This window comes from Poecilia latipinna, unplaced genomic scaffold (assembly GCF_001443285.1).
Source record: "Poecilia latipinna isolate Pla-1442-1.1 unplaced genomic scaffold, P_latipinna-1.0 Scaffold506, whole genome shotgun sequence".
Classification (NCBI taxonomy): Eukaryota; Metazoa; Chordata; class Actinopteri; order Cyprinodontiformes; family Poeciliidae; genus Poecilia; species Poecilia latipinna.
In genome coordinates this window covers 148,690-171,789 of record NW_015113122.1, presented here as the reverse complement: position 1 = coordinate 171,789, position 23,100 = coordinate 148,690, and the positions used below count along the sequence as shown (strand labels likewise).

The 23,100-nt window shown below is 38.6% G+C and overlaps 2 protein-coding genes across 3 annotated transcripts in view; one reads left to right on the top strand and one right to left on the bottom strand.

Annotated features, from left to right (window-relative positions):
• ntm (neurotrimin) overlaps positions 1-7,198 on the top strand; it is an 82,521-nt gene extending 75,323 nt beyond the window's left edge. The window contains exons 5-8 of one of the 2 annotated variants that reach the window (XM_015040363.1): positions 661-781; positions 1,000-1,151; positions 3,194-3,229; positions 6,847-7,198. In XM_015040363.1, coding sequence (XP_014895849.1) covers positions 661-781; positions 1,000-1,151; positions 3,194-3,229; positions 6,847-6,947 — 410 coding nt within the window. In that variant the 3' untranslated portion in view covers positions 6,948-7,198. The remainder of the gene's footprint in view (positions 1-660; positions 782-999; positions 1,152-3,193; positions 3,230-6,846) is intronic. The other variant, XM_015040364.1, reaches the window with a different exon arrangement.
• A 13,779-nt stretch (positions 7,199-20,977) lies between these two features.
• Positions 20,978-23,100, bottom strand: part of opcml (opioid binding protein/cell adhesion molecule-like) — an 85,764-nt gene continuing 83,641 nt past the window's right edge. Inside the window, exon 9 of the mRNA XM_015040362.1 lies at positions 20,978-22,948. The gene's annotated coding sequence lies outside the window, so the exon portion shown is untranslated. The remainder of the gene's footprint in view (positions 22,949-23,100) is intronic.

Here is a 23,100-nt window from a genome sequence, read left to right as displayed (position 1 = left end):
CATCTAGACTTGATTATTGCGGCACTTCATTCTGGGATAAGTAGGTGAAACATCCAGACTGTGGCTCGTACAAATTGCCACTGCTGAGCTTTTAGAATAGACGCAAAAACGTTCCATATTTGTCCAATTCATCCTGTTCTTCAAAGTCTGGCTTAAAACTCACTTTATAGTGAGATCTATTTATTCACTTTATAGATCTATTTAAGTAGGTGCCTCTTCGAGAGGCACCTGTTTAAATATTCAATCTTTTCAACCTTTTTCAAGACTTAGTGACTCTTGGCATCTTGTGAAGATTTGTTTCTGTGGTCAGACGAGGCTAAAACTGGTTAACAGCTGCTTTGAAGGATCTGAGATTATGTCAAGGACATTTTCTGTCCCCTCGTTTTCTTTCTAAATTAAATATACTTGAACTAAAGGTTGAAATGTTCTAAAACGTGATAATTGCGTACTGCAATAAACAGTTAATCTAAAATTTTGGGTACTTTTTTCCAGAGGTACCACTAAATTTAACGTTGTACATAAGTGTTGTACAGATTACACTTATGCTTAAAGCCCAGGCAGAGATAGGAGAACCACGACTTCTGTGTCCCGATAAGCTGAACTTTGTGCTGCCCTGCACTTGCCAAAGCGGCTCCTCTATCTCCTGCCGTCTCCTTGTAGACGCTCCGAGCGTGTCAGAGGGCAGAGATGCTGGAGTGACTCCGGGTCAGAGAGGAGTGCTGGAGTGTGAGGCCGACGCAGTGCCAGAGGCAGATTTCGAGTGGTATAAAGACAACAGAAGGTAATCACAATAGGATTTACATTTTTTTCCCAATCAGGACATGGAAGTATGAAGAGAAGAATTAACCGTATATTTCTGTTAGCCAGTTGTCTTGATTAGAAATCCACTGCCTCACTTGCAAATTATCGAATTTGGGTTCCAATTTCAATGACAAACTTTTTTTTTTTTTTTTTTTTTTTTTTTTTTTATAAAGTATGACATACTCTTTCTCTTTCCAGGATCTTTAACGGCTTTGATGGCATGGAGATCATCAACACGGGATCCCTGTCAAAGCTGACCTTTTATAACGTGTCTGATGGTGATTATGGGAACTACACATGTGTTGCCATCAACAAACTAGGCAGTTCAAACACAAACTTCCTTTTGTATGGTGAGTATTTGTAGAAATAGTCGCACTTAATTGTGTTTAAAAAGAAAAAAAAAACTAATTTAGGCTCTTCTGCTATACAGTTGAACTGTTTTCAGCGGTCAGCTTAGGCAACTGAACATGGTTTAGTGGACAGTGACGGATATTATTACAATGTTCTTGAACTGTGCTGTAATTTAGTTGGATTTTTTGTTTTGGCATTGACATTCCTAATGAACTTTCTTAGAAAGAACAGTTGGAATCCATCTGTCTTATTAAGCTGGTTCATCAGTTCTGAGAGGGGAGAACTAAAAAGTAGAGATGGAAGATGCTGCAGAGTTGCTGAATCTGTTCTCTAAAGGAGTCGGCACCAGGCTCCCTGCTGGGCCACCCCACACTCCACCAGACTCGGCACCTCCTCGCAACATTTTGTTCAAATTCTTCAAATTTAGGATACTTTTAAAGACACGTATGGGGATTTTTGGCTGATTACAAAACCCTAAAAATATGACTTGATTTGTTTCTTTCATACATTTTGTGAAAACGACAGTTTATCAGTAAATCTTACTGTGAGATTTAGTCTTGCAAATATCGAAATGGAAATGTGAATATCTGCACAAAAGGATAATATCAATTATTATTTTCACCTTAAAAGAGAAAATATAATTTAGTGTTTCCTTTTGAAGAAAAAAGTTTTGTTTTGTCTTTCTAGAATAATTATACTATTATACTACTAGCACCAAAGCAGTAGTTAAGGTAGTGTTGTGCTTTTACAATGGAAGTTATTTAAATGAATCAAAGTAACACACAATATGTGCTGGTAACCCATCACTTACAGTGCCTTTCAAAGGTTTTCATGGCCTTTTAACTTTTTCGCATTTTGTTATATTGTAACTTCAGTGTATTTGATGTGCTTGTCTACCATGCCTGGCATTAAGAGAGTAAAAAATGTTGGATAATTATTTGAAAAAAAAATGTTTCATTTTAGTCTGATTTGTGTTGAGATCAATTTTCAAGACCTATCACAACTCAAGAGCAATCGCTTGAGTTTCTGAAAATCCTGCTAACACCTAATATTTAAAGGGATCCACAATTTGTTGTAACAGTAGACTTTATTTGAGAAATATTTATTCTACATGTTAAAACGAAACCATGAAAATACTGTAGGGTGTTTGGTTTTTATAAATGAAAAACAAATATTGTCCGGTAACACTTGTTTAAGGTCTTGTCCTCTGGTGTCAAGTCTATGATTTCACATTCAGTATCAGTGGCAGTGGCAACAGCTACGTTATCATTTAAAAAAGCTTCCATCGTTGCCTGCTAGCTGCAGTGCTTAGGTCGATTTGTGGCTAAAAACGATCAGCACGGCATGTGGTTTTAACCCACAAGGGTAACAACCACCTGTTAGATCCTTCGTTAGTTTAGCTCATGCAAATGACTCGGTCTTCTGGAGAGAAATGTTGTGCTTCCAACATTTCATTTACAGCCAACAGTGACACAGTGTGGCATCGTCTAAATTTACAACAGTCAAACGCAATATGATTAAAAACAACTCGGGCAAATTTAGCATCCCTACGTTTACTCGATAGATTCCAGTACAGAACGAACCCAAACTGCGTCATCAACCCAGCATTCATTGCAAGGGTAAAAAATAAAAAAATAAAAAAAGGCGACTTCCACAGGCAAAAAAATATATAATGAAAGATATAAAACTTTTGAAGTAATTCCGAGTTTTTATGTATCACGAACAGCCCTTTTTTTTGGTTAATAGACAACTTACAACATATTTAGGCTGACTTGTTCAACTAATTGTGGATCCCTTTAAGGTGAAATTATCAACAAAATGCCAAGGAGAATCAATATGCTGATATGTTCCCACCGGTGACTCGGCCTTCCAGCACTGGCAATATTTTAGCTTGAACCCCTGAGGGTATGACGGTGCAGGCAGAATGTAAAAAGAAAACTCTCACAGGCCTGCTTCTCAGGCTTTTCTCAAGTATTCTCAATGATGTGTTGCTGTTCTGTTTCCAACTTGTGTCTCTGTTGCACTTGTTTCCCTGATGTAGTGGTAATTGAACCCACTAGCTCGACACTACTGCAAGGTTAGTATTCCACACCAGCGTGCATTTCGGCAATGTTCAGAAAGCATTAACTGCATGCCGGTAACCCCCTGAATACTGTCATTTTCACAGTTGTACTCAGTTCCCTTTTTTGTATTTTTTTTTTTTGTATTTGGCGAGCAGAAAGAAAGAATCTCTTGGCTCTCTCGATGCTTCTTCATCCCTGCCTTTTTCATTAAACGAGATAGATGTTTTAATGATCGTGGGACGGGTTTAAATCACGATGAGGATAAATGTCAAAGCAAACTGCCGTCAGTGTATGTAATGTGACTGATTGTGAAAATGGCAAATGCAAACTCCATTTCTTAATCATCTTTCATCTCTCTCCTTTTCACACCTAACTGGCCCTGTGTGACATTGGCTTCATTTTGATTTTTGCATGCTGCCATTGTAAGTATTCATCATCTTTTTTTTTTTTTTTTTTTACCATTTATAATGTCCTTGAGTGAACCTGTATGCCTGTACTCCTCATGACTGTGGACAGCATCCTGCAAATGTAAACAGATTTGGAGATGTTGGTACTGTTTATTTAATCTAAATGGCAATTTTTTTTTTCTACACCTCGGGTGTAAAAAGTCTACAAATTGTCTTAGAAGTGATTACCATGTGCTGCTGAAACAGAGATAAACGCCTCACTTATTACATGCAGTGACTGCTAGCTGAAGAGTCTCGCAAGCAAAGCCACTTCATTAAGACAGCAGAAGTGTATTAATGGATTTTCTTTTAAATACAAGTGAATGTAATTATTCTAATAAGCCATATGCAGGATTAGAGATAATCCGCTGTGGCGGAGCAACTGGAAAGAGACCCCAAAGGATACTGTGGAATAGCGAAAATTCAGGGGAAATGATTAGTCACCACATCAAAAGCTTCAAAGTACAAAGTTAAAAATTTGGCCTCAATCGAAATGCATTGTTTGTTTGGCATTTTTTTTTATTATTATTATTTTTTTTTTAGATTGACCTAATTTATCAAAAGAAAAAAAAAGAGATGAATAAAAAGGTTTCTATAATTGCAAAGCAACAGTCACGTCGTAATAAGTACGTCACCTTGATTTTGAGGTCTAGATTGCTCTGCAAAAACATACTAATGAATACAAAGAAATGATGCAATTTGCCTAATTTTAATCTAAAAATAGTACCCAGTGTTACACAAACAAACAGCCGACTCTGGCCTGGCAGAATATCTATCCTTGCTGCATGTGCAGAGAAAAAGAAAAAAACTGGTAAATACTGGTAGGTGTCTTTTGAGTGAGACACAAAAAACACCTACCAGTATTTACTTTTGCTCTGAAGGTATTGCAAAATAAAATAAAATAAAAATGGATGAAGTTCATTTTGAATTCAAAATACTTTATTAATCCCAGAGAGAAATTCAACTTTGTAACTCTTGCAGTTTTCTTCAGAAATTGTTGCTGATGCTGATTGTTGTGGGCATTAGCAAGTTAATAATAAGCCTCTCTGTGATGTCGAGGCCTTCTGACCTTCTGTTGTGTATCACCATTGCAATCTGTGATTGCATTGTTTTGGTGTGGAGTGCTCAGATAGTTCATCATCAACAGATTTTATGCTTCACTTTCAACAACAGAGCGGAGATGAAGTGTCTTGCATTTGCTGTCTGATTGAAAGAGTTGCTATATTTAGTGTGATTATACGTTTGCACCCGTGTTCAATAGCATATTTATTATTTATGTCTGTAGAAATGTCAAAAATTAGAATTTTGTTCTAACATTGTTTGTGCTAATATAATACACGTGTTTCCTAAAAACAATCTCCTGGAACTTAAACCAGAAACATGCTAAACTTATTACTCCAGAGAATACACTGATGTAGTTAACAGTAACAGGTTCTGATACAATAACCAAACTTAAATGTGCACATTCTCCCTTAAACAAACATATATTTAATGTATTTCTCTGCTGTGCTTTCCCTGCAAGTTTTTCTTCATTTTAGCAAATAAATAAATAAAAGCAATAATTGGATCTTGCACAAAATACTATATTTCCTATTACATGTTTGTTGCACAACTATCAGCTGCAGCTTTCATTTAATATCATGTCATAAAAAATTATTTGAATGTGGATGTAAATGTAGTTTCCATATGCTGCATTCCATTTGCCTTTGAAGATACAAGTCATTTTGTTGTAATCAAATAATGTGAATTTATCCTTGTGTACCAGATATCGTACAAATAAAGGACAGCATTTCACCGGATTCAACAAAAATGAGGGTGGAGAAATCATAAATACCCAGGGCAGGATGAAAACACCAAACAAGAATTCATACATTTAGTGCAATATACACCCAACAGCAAATCAGCTTAATAGATTGAGGCATTCAGGCAGATCTGCTTTTGAAGTTACGTTACCATTTGCCTGATGGTGTATGTTCAGACTGTCCACAGAAGGGTGTGAGGAGTTTCTGACTCCCAGTTCCTCACTGGGCTGTAAGGACACTGCCTGGTCGTCTGTCCTATGAATCTGGTTTCGTCTGTAAGTGTAGTGACCAGGTTTTCCTCGTGTCATGCATCTTTGGGTGTTTGCAGTGTGAAGGCCAATAAGCACATATCCTGGATGTTTTTTTTAGCATGATCAAGTTGGAAACGTTTGTTCTAGTCAGAACTGACTGTGCCAAGACTCTGTCAGGAAGTGTTGGGAAGAGTTTTAGGCCAAGCAGAAGGTTTCTCTGTAAGTCTGGAGAGTGTTGATATTAACATCGTACGAGTTCTGGTATAAATGTCTCACAATTCCAGATTAGGGATCGCCTTAACACACATCGGGGTATATTCTATCGTCCGTAGGGCGGTTAAGGGTAATAGGCAAACCGGTACAGACACGGCGATGCATAGAGGTTGGCTGTGATCTGTGGTTTAACAAGCTGCTCAAACATTTAGTTATTCAGAGGAGACATAGCATATATTTTTCCTCTTGGTTTCAGTAGAAGCTTTGAGGCATCTGGATGACGGCTTGACCGAGAGAGACATTAATGTTGTCAGTTAGAAGATCTCCCAGTTCGGCGCAAGCTTTGAAGACAAACCCTGGGATGTTTTGAGGACCTGCTGCTTCCTGGGGATCCTGTTTAAAGCCCTCCGAGCGTCAGCTGCGCTAACGATGAAAGTCGACACGTCGTGTGGCGGGGGAGGTGCCAGGTTTCTCTCTGGCAGTTAAATTAAACGCGTGCAAGCTTGCCGAAACGTTGTTGACCCTGCCTCCAAGAGGAAAGTCGCTGCCCTCAGGAACGGGCGGCGGGGTTTATAACTTGTTAGTATTTGGATTCCCTGTCACCTTTGTGTGGCGTCCCCTCTGCCAAGTTGGAACTTGGTAATGTTGGAGTTCAACATTATGACAGAAAAGATCGGAAAACAATTTCCGTTCCATCTCACCTGAGTTTACACTTAACTTAAATACCACAATGTATTATATCTAATCAACGCCACACAGTACGCTTCATTCCCCGACAATGTTCAGATTTGTTATCAGCAGACAGACGCTTCATCTAACAATTCACCCACCGGTAGCTTTAGCACTGTGGAAGAAGCAATGTCTCTCTGCGAAACTAACTCTAATGTTTTATTTCCTCCGTTTTCTTCCTTCCTGTCAGGACCGAGAGCAGTTCAGGACGGCAGTGGCGGTGCGAAGACGGCACACTTTCACACCTGTCTCCTCTTCATAGCATTTTTCCCCTTCCTGCTACTCTTTTGAAGAGAATTGGATTTGAAAACAACTGGTTTGTTTGCAAGTGTGTGCGTGTGAGTGAGCGCGTGTGCGTGCGTGCGTGTGTGTGCGTGTGTGTGTGTGTGTGTGTGTGCGCGCTTTTTTTTTTTCTCCCACTGAAACATAAACTGATGCACAATGAAGTATCTTGTAAAGCACTGATTTTGACCTTCTTAAGTTTTGGTTGTCTTTCTTTCCTCTTTCAACTGAAGACTTTCAAAATTTTTTACTAAATTATAAAAAAAAAAAAAAAAAAAATGTGTTACTTCCTTTGACATTTAAAAAAAAAAGTAACCTGTTATTTAAATGTCTTTATCTTATTGCGATGGTTCTTTTATTTTTAATCACATTGAATATTAATCTCAACTGCGGCAAAATGCAAATTTTCAGCTGGTATGAGAGGTGAATGATAAATACCTCAAAGTCAAAGTGAGAGAGTGGAGCAGGAGCAATGGAGGTTACATGAAGACATTATCATTTTGTAATGTATATTATTATCATTCAGTCTGCTTCGGAAGCAGAACTGTTTTTGACTTTAAAAATATTTTTTTTTTCCTTCTCAGCGTTGTAATATTATTATAATATATTGGAGTTGTGTAATGCTAACTTTATTTTAATTTTCCAAGTATATTTAGTCCTGAATATGTTGAACATGAGAACAGAAAAGATGAAAATTGTAATTATTTACAAATATATCAGATTATCTGTCTTTGTTGTCTATTTTTTTCCCTTTTTCTTTTCCAATGTAACCTATACACAAGTGTTAAGTATATTCATAATAGTATTAAGTATTTAGAAATGGTGACAGAGTTTTATTTCATTTTTGTAATGCGAATTTATGGATGCTTCTTGTTTTACCTCATGCCATTTATACATAACATAATTATTTGGAAAAAATAAAAAATAAAATAAAGTGGACCTGCTCACGTTCATAAAAAAAAAATTACTGGATCGTTCATAATCTGTTAACAGAAAGTACCATGTTGTAGTTTTTATAATAAAAAAAAAAAGAAGAAAAGAAACATAAAATATGCTGGTTCCCCTAAATGATGTGCCGGACACACAGCCCTGTGGAGTTCCTTGATTGACCTTGTGCTTTTCAACTGTGTGTATTTGATGGAATTCAAATAGTCCAACTATTTTAGACATTTTTATGTCTTTTTTTTTTTATTTTTTTTTTTACTTTTTTTCTCATATAGGAAGCAGAGGATTTCCCAAGTTGAATTCTGTCAATCACAACAGGAAGTGGTTTGTTCACGGTGCCACGATGTTGATCGTCTCTGGGCCCAAAGGAGTGACATCAAGGTTTTAACAACAACAAGGTTTTGGATATTAGCGTAAGATTATATTTCTCCAAAAAGTCAAGTCTGTCTCATAAATTTTGTCTTGGTAATGAGGCCCAGAGGTGAGTTCATGATGCCGTCGGTATTTGAAAGTCTTATTTGGACGGTAGAACAGAGAAATGATAATGCAAATGATTTGTAGGCACTGTGATAAAAACTGCAACAGGCTGCAGTTACTACAGGTGCCAGAGTATAACAGGTTTCATAGTTGAGACTGGATTGGAGTGTCTCTAGTTTGAAATTTAAAACGCTTAAACTAATAAAACCTGAACGACGTATTTCTACAGTGAACAGATATTCTTCCTTTCAAATAAGTCAGGATGGATAAAAACATGTATATTACTTTCTTTGCACAAAATCTGTCTCAGATCAAGAGATTTCACCTGTTTAGTTCTGCCTGTTTTGAGCTCATTGAACTGCAACTTTTCTGCAAAAGAGTTTCTGCTGGCCGAGCATTATTATTATTATTATTATTATTATTATTATTATTATGACCATCTTAGAATTAGAAAAAAAAACCCCCACCAATATCTGGAGTTAAAAAGCCGGACTGAAGGACTGAGATATTTGTTAAAATATTGTTTGTGTATTACGACAAACAAAGGCCATTTTTAATTGATCAAAAATATTATCCTCATCTTGTGCTCATGAATCCAATATTATATATATATATGAAGGAAGTGAAATTAATTTCTGTTTATTTTTATAGCAACTATTCACAGAAATGATTTCTCAGGATCATTTAAAGTCAAGTCTGATGACCAAGTTAATCCAGCTCCGTTTGTCTGTCCAGCTAATCAATAAAGATCATTTTCACCTTCATTACTGATACAGGAAGCCTTTTCTTCTGCTCGTGTTGCAGTTCTCTTTGCCATCTTCTTCCTCTGAATGCTTTCTGCTCTTCCTCTCCGGTCTGAAGTCGCATCATCAGTCCTCTCACCAGTTCTCTAGTGATTCTGTACCCAAAATAAGAATAATAACGGTAATGCATTTTTAAGGCAGTTGGTGGTGAATTTGAAAAGATCCCATTAGGGAATCCATTGGTCCATTCCCTCATTTCTTCTGTTGAAGGTGCGTCTTCAGAAACAAGTCAACGGGATTCTGAATGCGTAATTCTCTTTGAACTCATCCTGAAGCCAATAGACCACGAGGTCGACGCACAATATTCAGGAAAGGCTGAAAGGTTTCGGTTTGAGCCTTACCTCGAGAAGTTGTGAAGAAATTGCACCAGCCATCACCCCGGCGTGTCAAAATCCATTTCCGCATGATCAGTTAGAACGGATAGCCTCCCAAAACGGGGAGAACTTTCAGCTTTTCCTTCAGGGAATTCTGCTTTTTTTTTTTTCTTCTTCTTCTTCCTGATGACTTGCCTCCTCTCTCGAGGTCCTCGTCCATCATCTCCCTTTTGAATTCTCGGCCCCCTTTGTGGCTTTGATATTGAGATTTGTACACCTTGATCTGGAAAAAAAAGAGCCAATATTCAAATCAAAGAGGCATGAAACAGATAGAGCCATTATTGGAACTGATTGTGGTAATCATCGACTGAATCTGACAGACTAATCATGGTTTGTTTCCACACGAGAGGAGGAGAGACAGAAAGCCTGCAGATGATTATTCATCCCCCAGTGATGTTTGGAAATGACATGGTAATTATTCCATCCTAGCTTGAGGGATGGCACTACTGATCTCCCGTCTATCCTGGACAGTCATTTTGCCACACAATTAACCGCATTTAGAATGAACTGAAGTTTGATCACCTCTCTGGGAGCTCTGCACTTCATCAAGATGGCGGCTGCCGGTGTGCACAAGGCAATCACTGCCTAACTGCTCAGGTTATTTGTGAAACAAGCTGGGCAACGGCTACAGAAAGAAGAAAAATATCAGCAAACAGAAACATGCCTCGGTTTTCTTTCTTTCTTACTAAAGATTTTACATAGGTATCGTGGCTTACAGTTTGTTGTGTTGTGCTTCTGTCAAGATTTGTAAAAGAGTTTGGTGAGTTTTTCTAAACGGCACCTCTTGTGTTTCGTCATTGTTATGTCTGGCAGTTTGTGGGTTTATGTAAAGTCAGATATATTGTCCCAAAAGCTCCTTGGTCCCCAGGTTTAGGTTTCAGCTTTTACCTTAACCAACTACATGTCAGGTTTTAATGGCCGTTACTGATAATGACCAATGTCATATTAACTTCAACAATGTGAATGTTTGGCCTGCATTGAGATAGTAGGATCAGGTCATGAAGCACTACCTCGAAGAACAATGTTCAGTCCATCATCTGAAAAACCAGAGTTTGGCACAACTGCAAACATTAAGAGACTTTAACTAACAGGCCTTGCAAGTAGGGCACTATTTAGAGGAACAACCCAGAAGCCCATAGTAACCCTGGATAACAAGTAGAGATTCACAGCCTAAGAGGGAAAATCTTTCAAGAAATATCCATGCAAACTCTACAAACCTGGTGTTTGTTGACAAGGAGAAGCCATGGTTAAAAGAAAGGTACAACAAGTTCTAATTAAAATCTGCCACAGGTCCTGTTTGAAGGCGGCAAACACCTGGAGGGTCTCCAGCCTCAAGATTCGCAAAACCGGTGGGAAGTCGCACCGAAAGATCTGCAGCTATAATTGGACTGAAACAGGGTTCGGTGAAGTATGATGTGCAAAAGCGCTCCACACTTTTTTTCATTACAACTTGACCTAAACTTCGGTTAATTGTCCTGCTTGTTGTCTGCATGCAGCAACATGTGAAACTGAGAAGATCTATGATAAGGAAGCCTTTAGGCAGCAAACGGTTTGATCCGAGTCGACGCTGACGGCACTCGGTCCCTCAAAATCCCACAACTTGTCAGTTTTCGTTCAACCATGTAGGATGTTAGAAAGAAAAGCATCCATATTATTTCCTTGTTCTAAAGACTTCTTTACCCACAAGAATCCAAAGAAAAGATGATTGCCTACTGTTTGCTTTATAATGTGAGAACCAATGTTGTTATGGTTATTTCATTGCTTTATAGGAAATATCCTCTGTGGGCTGCAAAACGAGGCTGAAAATATCTGCAGCTGTCATATACAATAAGTGCGACATCGTTATTTGTGCAGCCATATAGAGTTTGCAATGTTCTGCCTCGGTTACTGAAGGAAAATATTAGAAGTTTCCAGCTGGTCCGTATATTGCCTCGGTAATTGGACACATCCTCCACTTTAAAATTGGATGTTAGACTCATCAAGTGAGATAATTGCAGCCCTTCGCTAAACACACACCGTACATCATTGTGCTTATGAAACAATTGACTTTAGGCGTTAAAAGGGAGATGTGGAAAAAAGCACGGAGAGAAGCGATTCATCATCACCAGGTAACCGTGTTAGTTACACCGCCTCTGTCTGGAAGGACGGGCCAAAGTTCAAGCAAGTTAATGCGAGAAACGTTTGGAACTTGAAACAATTGAAGAAAGATAGAAAAAATAAGAACAGATGTAAAACCAGTGGGGATAAAGATGTGATTTCAACTGAGACATTTACCAATACACCATCACGCATCGCCTGACTTTAAAAGACAAAAGTGGAAAAAAAAAAATACAAAACAATATCCGAGGTAAATAATTCAACACAGTCGGATAAAAAGGGCAGAAACAGAAGTGGGCACAGGTGATTTCCTAAAAGCTAACTTTGAACTGGAAAATCATTCAGCTTTTCTTGGATCGAAGTAGAACATTGTGTAACTTCTTTTTGTCTGCATGGCATTTAGAAGTTTAAAAGTCGGGCTTTTTTACAGACTTGTCAGAGCAAATGCAAATTCTTCCAGCTGCTACCAAGCATGACTTTTAAAAGGAGCATGTTTGACGTACCACTGAAGCCAAACCTATTTTTTATATTCTCTTGCACAAGGCGCCAGAGGATCTCGGATTTACACCAATAAAAATGTTCTGGTCCTCCACCAAAGTTTATCTGTCACACAGGAACATAAAGGTCCAGATCCAGATAGTCGTCCAACTTCGGCTCGTTTTGTTTGCTCTGTACTGTTTGCTTGTGCTCTGCACAGAGATTGTGGCGCCTCACCCTCCCGCCCAATAAACGCAAACATGCCTTCACACTGGGCCGAATAACAAAGGAAAAGACCATTACTGGGCTTAATGTATTGATATTCTTTAATAAAATGTTCCACATTGCTTAATATAACACAATTTGTATTGTAGATATAGAGTTGGAATAATTTCATGTTGGATGGAAAGTGAAAGGAGCTTCAAGGGGATTAGCTTAGAGGAGGCTTGTCATGCAGGATACCCACAATCAGCTGAGATTTATTTTGAAAAATTCATACGGCACAAATTTAGTCTTTTGCATAACAAGTCTATAAATTAGGCTGGCGTGCCACCAGCATGGTGAGGGAGCACAGAGAGGCGCTAGTTCATATATTTTTGGACCAAAACTGAGCTTCATGTTTAAGTTGTGGACTGTAAAGCTGTGTGTTTTCATTCTGCTTTGGAGCTTTTTCTTCGGAGAAACAATGACGTAGAACATAGAAAACAACATATTCCTCTGCACTGCCATCACAGTTTTACACAGTGAGAAGCTGCATAGTACCTTTCTCTGCAATCTGTCCAGGATTTTAGAGATTTTTCTGTCCTGACCTCAAACTAAGCTGTTTGTCCGCTCCATTACTAGCAACCCCTAACTCCACTTCGCTAAATGGCACCACTGTCACTTGAAACATGAGCGCACCGTCTTACATTTTGACTTGAGCAGATCAGCCAAAAGCCGTTTCACATATTTCACCAATGCTAATTGTTCGTTCTTATGTTACATGATGAAACAACATTTAGGCAAAATAAGAATCTGTCAGGACATGAGGTGTAGTGGCAATATGATTTAATGATCAGGAAATGTTGCTACTCTGTAAAATACACACAGCTTTATAAGCTTTATAAGCTTTATAAGCAGTGCCAGTACTTGTTAAAGAGACCAAATGCAGAGATTCTGCTGGAAAGACAAGAGTTCAATTAAATCCAATTTCTAAGATTGCTATCTGTGGCGTCAGAATTGAGACGTGGTCAGATGATGCTTTTTGATAGATGTATTAGGGAATCTAAATTGTTTTGTCGTAATTTCTTGTTGAAAAAGAAAATTTCCACTCAGTTACTTTTTAAACACCAAAGAGTTGAAAACAAAGCAAATCTAACCCTGAAGCCATTTCACTCAAACTCACTGTTTTGTCTATTCGAAATGAAGTAAAATACCACAAGTAGTAAATGTGATGTATTAGTAGAATAACACTACAAATGAACCCCCAGACGATAATAGCAAAAATAGCAAAAACCGTGAGTTCTTCACATGAGAAAGCCTGTCTGACTGAATTACATTCAATTAATTCATCCTGTTGGCTTCACATTCATTTCCAGGAGTTTATTCATGTGTTTTAAATAGAGTTCTACATCAAAAAGGCTTTTTACAATCAGAATACTGAAAACCAAACAGAGAGCATTGAATCTTCCATTTTACTTAGACAACATCCTGAGGTGAGAGTTACGACTAAAAACTCTCTTACAGGAGGAATAGATTTCCAACTGAGCCTGGATGAGTGCCCATCTGCTCGAGTGTCCAGCTATTAGTCAGACTGCTCTGTGACATTGTGTGAAACTATCAACACCCTTTTTTTTTCTTTTCTTTTCTTACACCAAAATCACCACCAGCTTCAAAATGTGCAACATGGAAAGCCCCTTTTAATAAACGATGCTAGAACAATTTGGTCTGGCTTTCATCTGCATAAATATAAACCAATTTTGGTTGAGCTTTTCCCAAGCAATTGCATCACATGTCGTTTAAATGTAGGTACGCTGCCGATTAAATTCAGCTTTAAGTGGCATCCGTCATGTTTCACAATTAAAAGTAGTGACGTCCCGATATCGATATCAGTTCTGGTATCGGTATCGGGCCAGATATCAGCGTCATATATACTCGTAAAAGCAAGACGGTATTCCAAAGCTGGATTCATTTATTTCATTAACAAAGATCATCGATATGTTGTCTGCTGATCTCTGGAGTAGAGGTCGTGCTTCACTTTTTCGTTGCCCGTCATTTTGACCAACAGTGTCAAAAAAAATCCTGTCATATTTTTTTTTTTTACCCACCCAATTTCTAAAAGCACACTGACATAAAATTGAATTTCACTTTCATTATGTTTAATAATGTTGAACATTTTGTCTGCAATGATCAAGTTTTGAAAGGTAATATTTCACCAACTGAAGCCATCAGAAGTTGCAGAGACTCTCTGAACGTCACCTGAAATGTGCTATACAAATAAAATTTGATTGATTGATTGATTGATTGATTGATTGATTGATTGATCCCACAAACGCTGAGAGGGGGAATCATTCTGCAGCAGTGGTTCGGCTGAGCTAGACGCGCTCCAAGGCCTGCCGCCCATAAATCCTCAACATGCCACCGTCGGCCCTCAGATAGATCAGATCAGAGATGATGCTGTGACCTAAATTGTTCTTATATTGATTGATTTAGAGAGTTCTCCGTGTGTAAAGTTGAAACTGTCACATGCCACGTTTTTCTGTCACCACTTGAAAAAAGAAAAAAAAAAAGTCCATTAAAGACGGAAAATATTTGGAAAGGATATTATCTATTAATAAAATAAATGGATGAAGGATGCAGAGGAAGTCAATAAGGCCAATTAAGTGACGTGGATGAGTACAATACAATGTAGTCACCCGAAACGATCTGCTGTTTAGCTCCGGTTCTTTGTATTCCTCATGTTAATCTACTTGACGCAACATGAAGTTTCCTCATGGAGTTTTTCCTCCTAGTAATCGTTCAGTGCTACACAGGATACAACGATACTGGAGCATCTTATCAGTTGTTGGCACAACCTTTGTCTTCTTTGCCTCTTGATATGGACAAAGATGCAGACCATGTTTATCTCCTACATGCAGGATTTGTTTCTGTTTATTTATATAGGGCCAAGTTTCTTTAGTGTATATTCTCTTGGGAATGATCACTTCCTAAGTGAATATTCTCTTCCTGAGGGTACGCATAACAAACAAAGAAAAAAAAAAAAAAAAAAAAAACAAAAAAAAAAAAAGGATATAAAAAAAAGTGATGCAAAATGGTACCAAACTGACTTGGTTATTTTTGGTAATTTTTTTCATACACTTTAACCTTCAGATCGGAGAGACATCCTGCGGTCACGCAGGGCTCTGATGAACCGCCTGCTGCGATGTGCTCAGGCGTGGCGTTGCAGAGGTTATTGCTTTTGCCACCAAACAGGAAAACTGAGGTATTTAACAGGGTAACTTTGCATCTGTCTCTGTCTCCTTCCTGTTCTTTGAACCCCTCGCCGGCAGTGAGTGGCCCCATTAGGCCTCCATCATCAATTTGCGTTTCTAGTCTGCGGTTCACACTCCATTTATTCTTTCTTTCTACTGTAATATTAAGCCCCAGCTCGTTCCAATGTTTTCATGCCGTTGTTATGTTTTTCCATCGGAGGTAAAGGCATTTCAATCAAACAACACAGGCGTACAAAGAGCGTTCGTGTGGACTGTCGCTGGTCATCCAGCTTCTTTAAATAAAATCCTACTTACTCTTTTTTTTTTTTTTTCTCTGCCATCGGTGACAGTACATACCCAACACGTTTGCAGTTAAACATATTTTCCAAGATGTTAATACAGTAAAGCCATACAGATAAGATGCATGACAAATGGCCGTCTTCTAAACTGTAATTTAAATAGAAAAAAAGAAAAGAAAAGAAAAACATCAAAGCCTTCAAAGCGGCAGAGTGACTCATTTTCTCAATCTAAAGGAACAAACATGAAAACAATATCAAAAATCAGCTCACAAAAAAACAAAACAAAAAAAACAAAAAGGATTTCAACATTTACGTGTTGAGAGTGTTTGGCTTGCCGAGAGACATGCCCGAGCAGCGAGGCATCCACCAAGCAGACCTCCCCCTGAAAACATGATTAATGAGATGACAGCCATCAACCTTCACAGTCTACAGTGCTTTCATCCGAGGCCAAGAAATGGGTTTCTGCAAAAAAAAAAAAAAAAGAAAAACAAAGCCTGAGAAATGGTTACACCTCCTGGTGTGAATCAGAAAAGGACATTCAAATGGCTCCCTTTGTGTGCACGTGTATTTTTATAATCCCAAAAAGAAGCACCCTGTGGGTTAAACATGCTGCAGTCACACAGTTACAAAGCTCAAGCATATATAGGTGTAAACAGATGCAAATGAAGCTGTCAGAGAAGGTTAATTGCTAGAGGTTGAGATTTCTGTAGATAAGCGTGAGCCGTGTCTGTGACGTGTGACACGACGATCTGTGAAGTATTTAAAGCTGTCCGCCGGGCCCACGGTTGGATGTGGCGTTTTTAAGCTTTTATCTAGTTTTTACTTTTACTGCGCCACATGCTTGGGTTTTATATCGGTGGGTTGCCGGTTTGAGCCCACGCGTTTGTCAGAAGGGCCGATGGTACGATGTGGCTGCCTCTCTTCTGTCTGACTGCCCCAGAGCAGCTGTGACTACCGTCCAGTAGCTCGCCGTCATCAGCCTGTGAATGTGCGTGCGAATAGGAGAGACATATTTCATGGTGAAGTATCTTTGAGGGTCACGAGAAGAAGTTCGATATCATTTGATGTCACAACATTTTTTTTTCTGACCCTCAGACCTGTGCAAGTCCTGATTGAAGGAAAAGTCAGCTTTTTGTTTTTGTTGCAGTCTGGACCTGTCCTGCTATGTGGATGAGTCAAACCACACAGTGCTTTGACTGAGTGTACTAGACAGTCAGCAGGTCCTGCCACACAATGTAATGGACTTGCAAAAGTCTGTGTCACAGAACATTTTAATATAAAAGAATAAAGATTTTTTAAACGTAAACTGTCAGGCCTCTGAAAAGAATGTCCATTTCCTGACAGTCAATGCTTAGTGGATGTTTGTTTTGCATGAATTACTGCTTTTAAGTCAACGTAGTAATAGTTCACTTTTTGATCAATAAACGTGTAAATATTGAGCTTTACTTGACAAAAAATATTGTTTTTGTGATGCTTGATTTTTTTGAGCTGAAATTGTGCAATTGTTTTTTTCAAAACTAGTTAAAAATACAAAATCAAGTGTTCTGAAAAAATGTTGAAAGTTAGTTTAGAAAATAATTGCTGTCGAAACCTGCTATTGTTTGTCTGGTCAAACTTACTAATTAACTTATAAAGTTGGATTTTTATCTTTATAACATTTTTCTCCAGCCGCCTCCACTCCTCACCTCAGAGGAAAACAAAAAACAAAAACAAAAAAAAACAAACAGATTTTTGTTTTAAACAAAGTTTAAATAGATGAACATGTCTATTTGTCCCGTTGTTGGTTCTCTATCATCCTCCTTTGTTGGGATTTTTCTTGTAGCTTTCTAAAAGCTCTTATTTAGACCCATGACAGGATGTCTTTGACCTTGGCCTCGGCTGTGGAACGGCATCACATTTCCCAGCAACAGTAAGTCTTCCGGGATTTGAGCGGACTTTCAGACCGCAACGAGACGGCTTCTTCCCAAAACGGCTGTTAGCGGACAGTTTGTGTCCTGCAGCCGGACAAAAGGGAAAACATGCAACAAAGAACCTATACAGCTTAAGTGTAAACAGCTGAGCTACCGTATGTGTTTCCGACAATCACAGAACAAAAGTGGAACAATTTTTTTGCGACCTTCCATGTTACCACGGCAGCCATCACATCTGAAAAACACTGCAGTGTGAGGAGTGTGTGTTATCCTGCTCAGTGTTGTGGGGTCAGGAGTCTGTCCTCGACCCTCCATTCTCACACACTCAAACACACAATTTAGAAGTAATGAGAGGGGAACTCATGTCCTCCTGTTAAATGAGAAATAACTGCCTCATCATCCTCTGAAAACACTAAGTGGGTTTCGTCTCTTACCTCACGGCTCACTTTTTGGTTTTTCTCCAGATGTTTTCGATAACGTACGGTATCCATCACCAGTAAATAGTTGTGCTCCACTGATGCACTTCCACACTACAGAGTGAATATGGAAGGAAATTGCTGCACACACTCCACCTTACATGTCAATAACTCTGACTCCTGAATCGACACGGCTTGATTTTCTCTGCTGCTCCTCATTTCCACTCCTGTGTGGACCTGCGTAGATCCGAGAGCTGGGCTTCGAGGAGATCCTGTCCCATCATCACCCAAACGGATATATTCTCCCTGGGATAGTTTCTTCTTTCCTTTCTTCACTCTTCTCATTTCCTGAGTCTCTTTCATTTTGTCAACTCGTTAAATAAGTTCCTTTTTGATACCGCTGCCAGCAATTGATCAATAACATTTGTTTTACACACTTGGTTAAGATCATAGCAATTTAAGTACATCTATTTCATTATTATTATTATTAGCATAATTTTTCACTGAATTACAGAGAAACATTTTTTTTATTTTTTTATTTTTATAAAAATCGTTAAAGACAAAGCAGGGGATGAAGGATTATTTCTTGATTATTACAAGAGAAGTTCCACTGATCAAACTAAAAACTTAAAAAGGTTGTGATTAGATCTGTGCAGTTTGGACATTTAACTTTTCATCGTACAATGAGAGCACCGGCCAATGAATGACCCCAACACTACGATGTCTGCACTTTCAGACTTTCAGGCAAGGCGCATTTAGCTCTTATTTCGATTGAATTACGTCTCGATGAGGACTTCAGATACAAGCGCTACTTAATGCTTCCAAAGAGAGAAAATAATCTTTTGTCTTTGGATCTTCAGATAATCCGCCTCATCTGCAGACGCCCAGTGGGAACCATCGTCGGCGTTGCTTAACCTTGCAGGCGCGAGTGGCCATCACCGGACGTTACGGACATCTGGGAGAGACGTTTCAGAACCAATAGAAAATGGATGCAGAGCAGACAGGGGGTGGCCATGGCAACCAGATATAATAGAGCCATTAGCTGTATCACATTGACATATGTTTCCCTTACTCAGTTTGCTTGTTTTGCAACATGGTAATGGCTTCTGGACACATGGTAAAAAGTCAAGCTCAGTGTGTGAAAATGATCTTTGATGTCGGTAACTTAGGGAGAAAATCTCAAAGGTCAAAGTAACATGGTATCACTTCTGGCTTGCGATGCTTGATTTTTTTAAGCTAAAATTGTGCAATCCTTTCCTTCGAAATCAGTTGGGAAAAAAAAAAAAATTGAGCGTTCTGGAAAAAATTGTTGCAAGTTTGCTTGGAAAATAATTGCCGTCGAAACCTACTATTGTTTTGTGTGGTCAAATCTACTAATAACTTATAAAGTTGGAATTTTGTCTTTAAAACATTTTTCTCCAGCTGCCCCCCACTCCTCACCTCAGAGGAAAAAAAAAAGCAACTAAACAAAAAAAGTTTAAAACTTAAAACAAAAGACTGAAAGACGAAAATGTCTATTTGTCCTGCCGTTCGTTCTCTATCGTCTTCTTTTGGTTGGGATTTTTCTTGAAGCTTTCTGAAACCTCTCCATGTCCGTCGTCCCCGTTGAAAGGGACGGATGGAGGAAGAAGGGAAAGGAAAAAAAAAAGGAAGGACCAGTTTCCATTTAACGTGTTCTACAAAGTAATGTTTGAAACTTTAGAGAGTTTTACAATCATTTTTGAGCCTGAAGAAAACAACCAATGTCATTGTAAGTTTGCTATTTTCTTCTCATTATTAAAATTACGAAAGTAAAAAAAAAAATGGAGCCATATATGCATAGATACATATATGTGATCTACATATATGATAGATATAAACGCCACACCTTTGGAAAAAAACACAACTTAAGTTCTAGAGTGTTTTTTTTTTTTTTTTAATCGGGATTTAAAATAAAGTGATTCAAGATTATTGACATCAATATTTGTCATGTTGCTCTATCTGGAATGGAAAGTATGACACAGACCCTTTAACCTTGGTTTGCAGAGGTCATAGCTGCAAAAAACAAAAAAAACAAAACAAAACAAAAAAAAAAAAAACATAAAATAGATATCACCTCCTGTGAAATACACTGACTGGCCAAAAAAAGAGCAACTTGTGTGAAGCAGCAAGTAGCCGCAGCCAGAGACCGGGACCAACTGGACTGAATCTGAGTATAAAGAGTGGTTCAGGTACATTTACAAACAGATTGAATATAATAATGTGCTTCACAGACGTTGGTCTATCTTACTGTCTCATTGATCTCGGTCACTTTAAAAAAAAAAAAAAAAAAGATAACAATCTGGAAAAAGAAATGAAGCATTACTTTTTCTTCACTTTTTTTTTTTTTTTTTGGCCAGACACTGTAGTCGGTAACTGACTGGTTCACTATCATCTTCACAAGCACATAGGTGAGCAAAGTACAAAACACTCCCATATACATCGCTCTCGTCCAGGTTCTTTTGTCTTCAACACGATACTTAACTCATAGGTTTTTGCACGAGAGCGGAGCGAGCGACAGAGGGACGTCACGTCGGCGACCGCTCGCACTTCTCAGTCAGCGGGGAGCTTAAGTCAGACGGTTGACTGAGAATCGTCCCCTGAACGTCGGTCCGCCGGCCTCCGGTCCTGGAGGAACAGCTTCCACTACTGTTGATGTCGGGCACATCAGGTCGAAAGTACACATTCACAACACAGGAATGTCGCTTCATAGCAGCTACAGGGAACATTCATACATTTGCGAGACGTTTTTGCTCTGATATCGTTTTTTAAAAAAAAATATGAAACCAAAGAAATTCTTTAGCAAGTCTGGCAAAGAAATGACTGGATGACAGAACAGACATTTCAAGTCTTCATTTCTCTCTCTCTCTCTCTCTCTCTCTCTCTCTGTCACAGGTTTACATGACTGCAGCATGACAGCAGATATGTAGTGTAGAATAAATAATAAATACAGGAAAAGAAAAGTAAGAAACAATAAGAAGCCGGGACGTCCCGATCGTAGTCCTGAATAATGACTCAGAGGATCCTGATGAAACTCTGATGAAGCTTCTATGCCAGCACCTGATGCAGTGACATGATTTACAGCCAATCTGGAAAAAAAAAGAGAAAAATATACTTCTCCTCTTACAATGTTTTTAACTGCCCATAATTTAGTTCTCAGCCACTCCATCTCTTTAGACGTTGTGATCTTGCTGGGTTCGGTTCTGCTTTTGCTTTAAGTCTTTCAGATGGTCTCGTATTTCTCAACCCCACCGAAATTTATGGTGAGACAATTTGCTTCAAACTGCTTAATGTCAAACGTGTCCACCGTTGTGGTAGACAAAAAATTTAAAACCGTAAATGTACTGAAGTGCATAAATGGAGTCCTGATCAGAAACATCCCATGTTTTCAATAATGCTGATATGAATTGAGAGGAATGGTTGCTTTAATTGCACATTTAAGTTTTAATTCCATTTTCCAGCAACAATAAATAAAATGTTAAAAAAAAGCACAAACTATAAAAATAAATAGAATAATGAGTTAGTACAATTAACCTGCCATGCGTTTTCCCTTAAACGTTCAAAAAGATGGCTGTAAGCTCTAAACATAAAGTCTGGTTTGCATAGAGGTCTAATGCTCAAAACAGAAGCATGAGGACCACTGTGGCTGCCTAAGAGATGGATTAAATAACCTAATAACACGATTTATACTGGCCACTACATTAAAACGAGGAGTCTGGACGACAGAGGGGGAAAAACACGGTTTGGGAACAATAGGTACAAATGACTAAAAATAACTGAAACGCTTATTAAGAAGGCAAAAAAGTAAGAAGTGGTTAATTAAAGCTGACAGTTCACAACGCTGTCACACAGCGCAGACCGGACCGTCGTCCCTCCTAACGCTTTTGTTTTGAGGTAAAAAAAAAAAAAAAAAAATCACACCAATGAGTCGCATGAATCCAAATTCAGACTGTGGGTATGAACATGCCTTGAAGCTGCTATGACATCTGTGACGATGAGGTGTTTCAAAAAAAGAAAAAGAAAAAGAAAATGCCATCTCAGAAACGAATGCCTTTTCATAGAGTGCAGGAGTTAACTGTTCACTTTGTACATTTTCTACACACACTATGATCAAGGTAAAAATGAGGATGCACTATGCCATAGGACTTTGCCTGAGAAATAATGGTGAATTCTTTAATGTTCTCGACCGATCGCCTCGGAGGACCAGCGTTTTTTTTTTTTTTTTTTTTTTCTGTTTTGCATACAACTGTAAAAATACAGTGAAATTCAACAATCACATTGCATTATTCCCTCTTTTTTTTGTCATTGACTTAAAAAAGCTTACTGGTACTGTACAGATATTGAACAGATGTCACACAATAATAGTATTAATCTGAATTTACACTTCAATATTGGGCAATAAACAGTCAACTATCAACAGTAACACACATTTTTTTCTTCTTTTTTTTTCTTTTTCTCCCTATTTCACATACAAAAAAAGGTTTCGGGGGGAGAGGGGGTGACACACACAAGCTCTGTAGTTTTACCATCATCAAATTAGTGCATGTTTAAAACTTTTCCCTTCTCTCCACAGTCGCCTGTCACTCTTGGTGAACCGACAGAGAACAGACTCCGATGCAAAGCCGGAAAGGAAATACGAAAGAAAGCAAAGAGCGTGAGCCAGTGGCGTTCTTGGTTTCCTGTTCTTCTCATAGGACTAAATCGTCTGTTCTTGTTGCTTCAGTGCTGCGAGAAGCTCGAAGTGAGAGGGCAAGGGGGGGGGGGGGGGGGGCCACATTTTTCTTAAAAACTTGGGAGGGGGGGAAAGGGCCAAGGGCAGGGGGGGGGGGGGGGGGGCCACATTTTTCTTAAAAACTTGGGAGGGGGGGAAAGGGCCAAGGGCAGGGGGGGGGGGGGG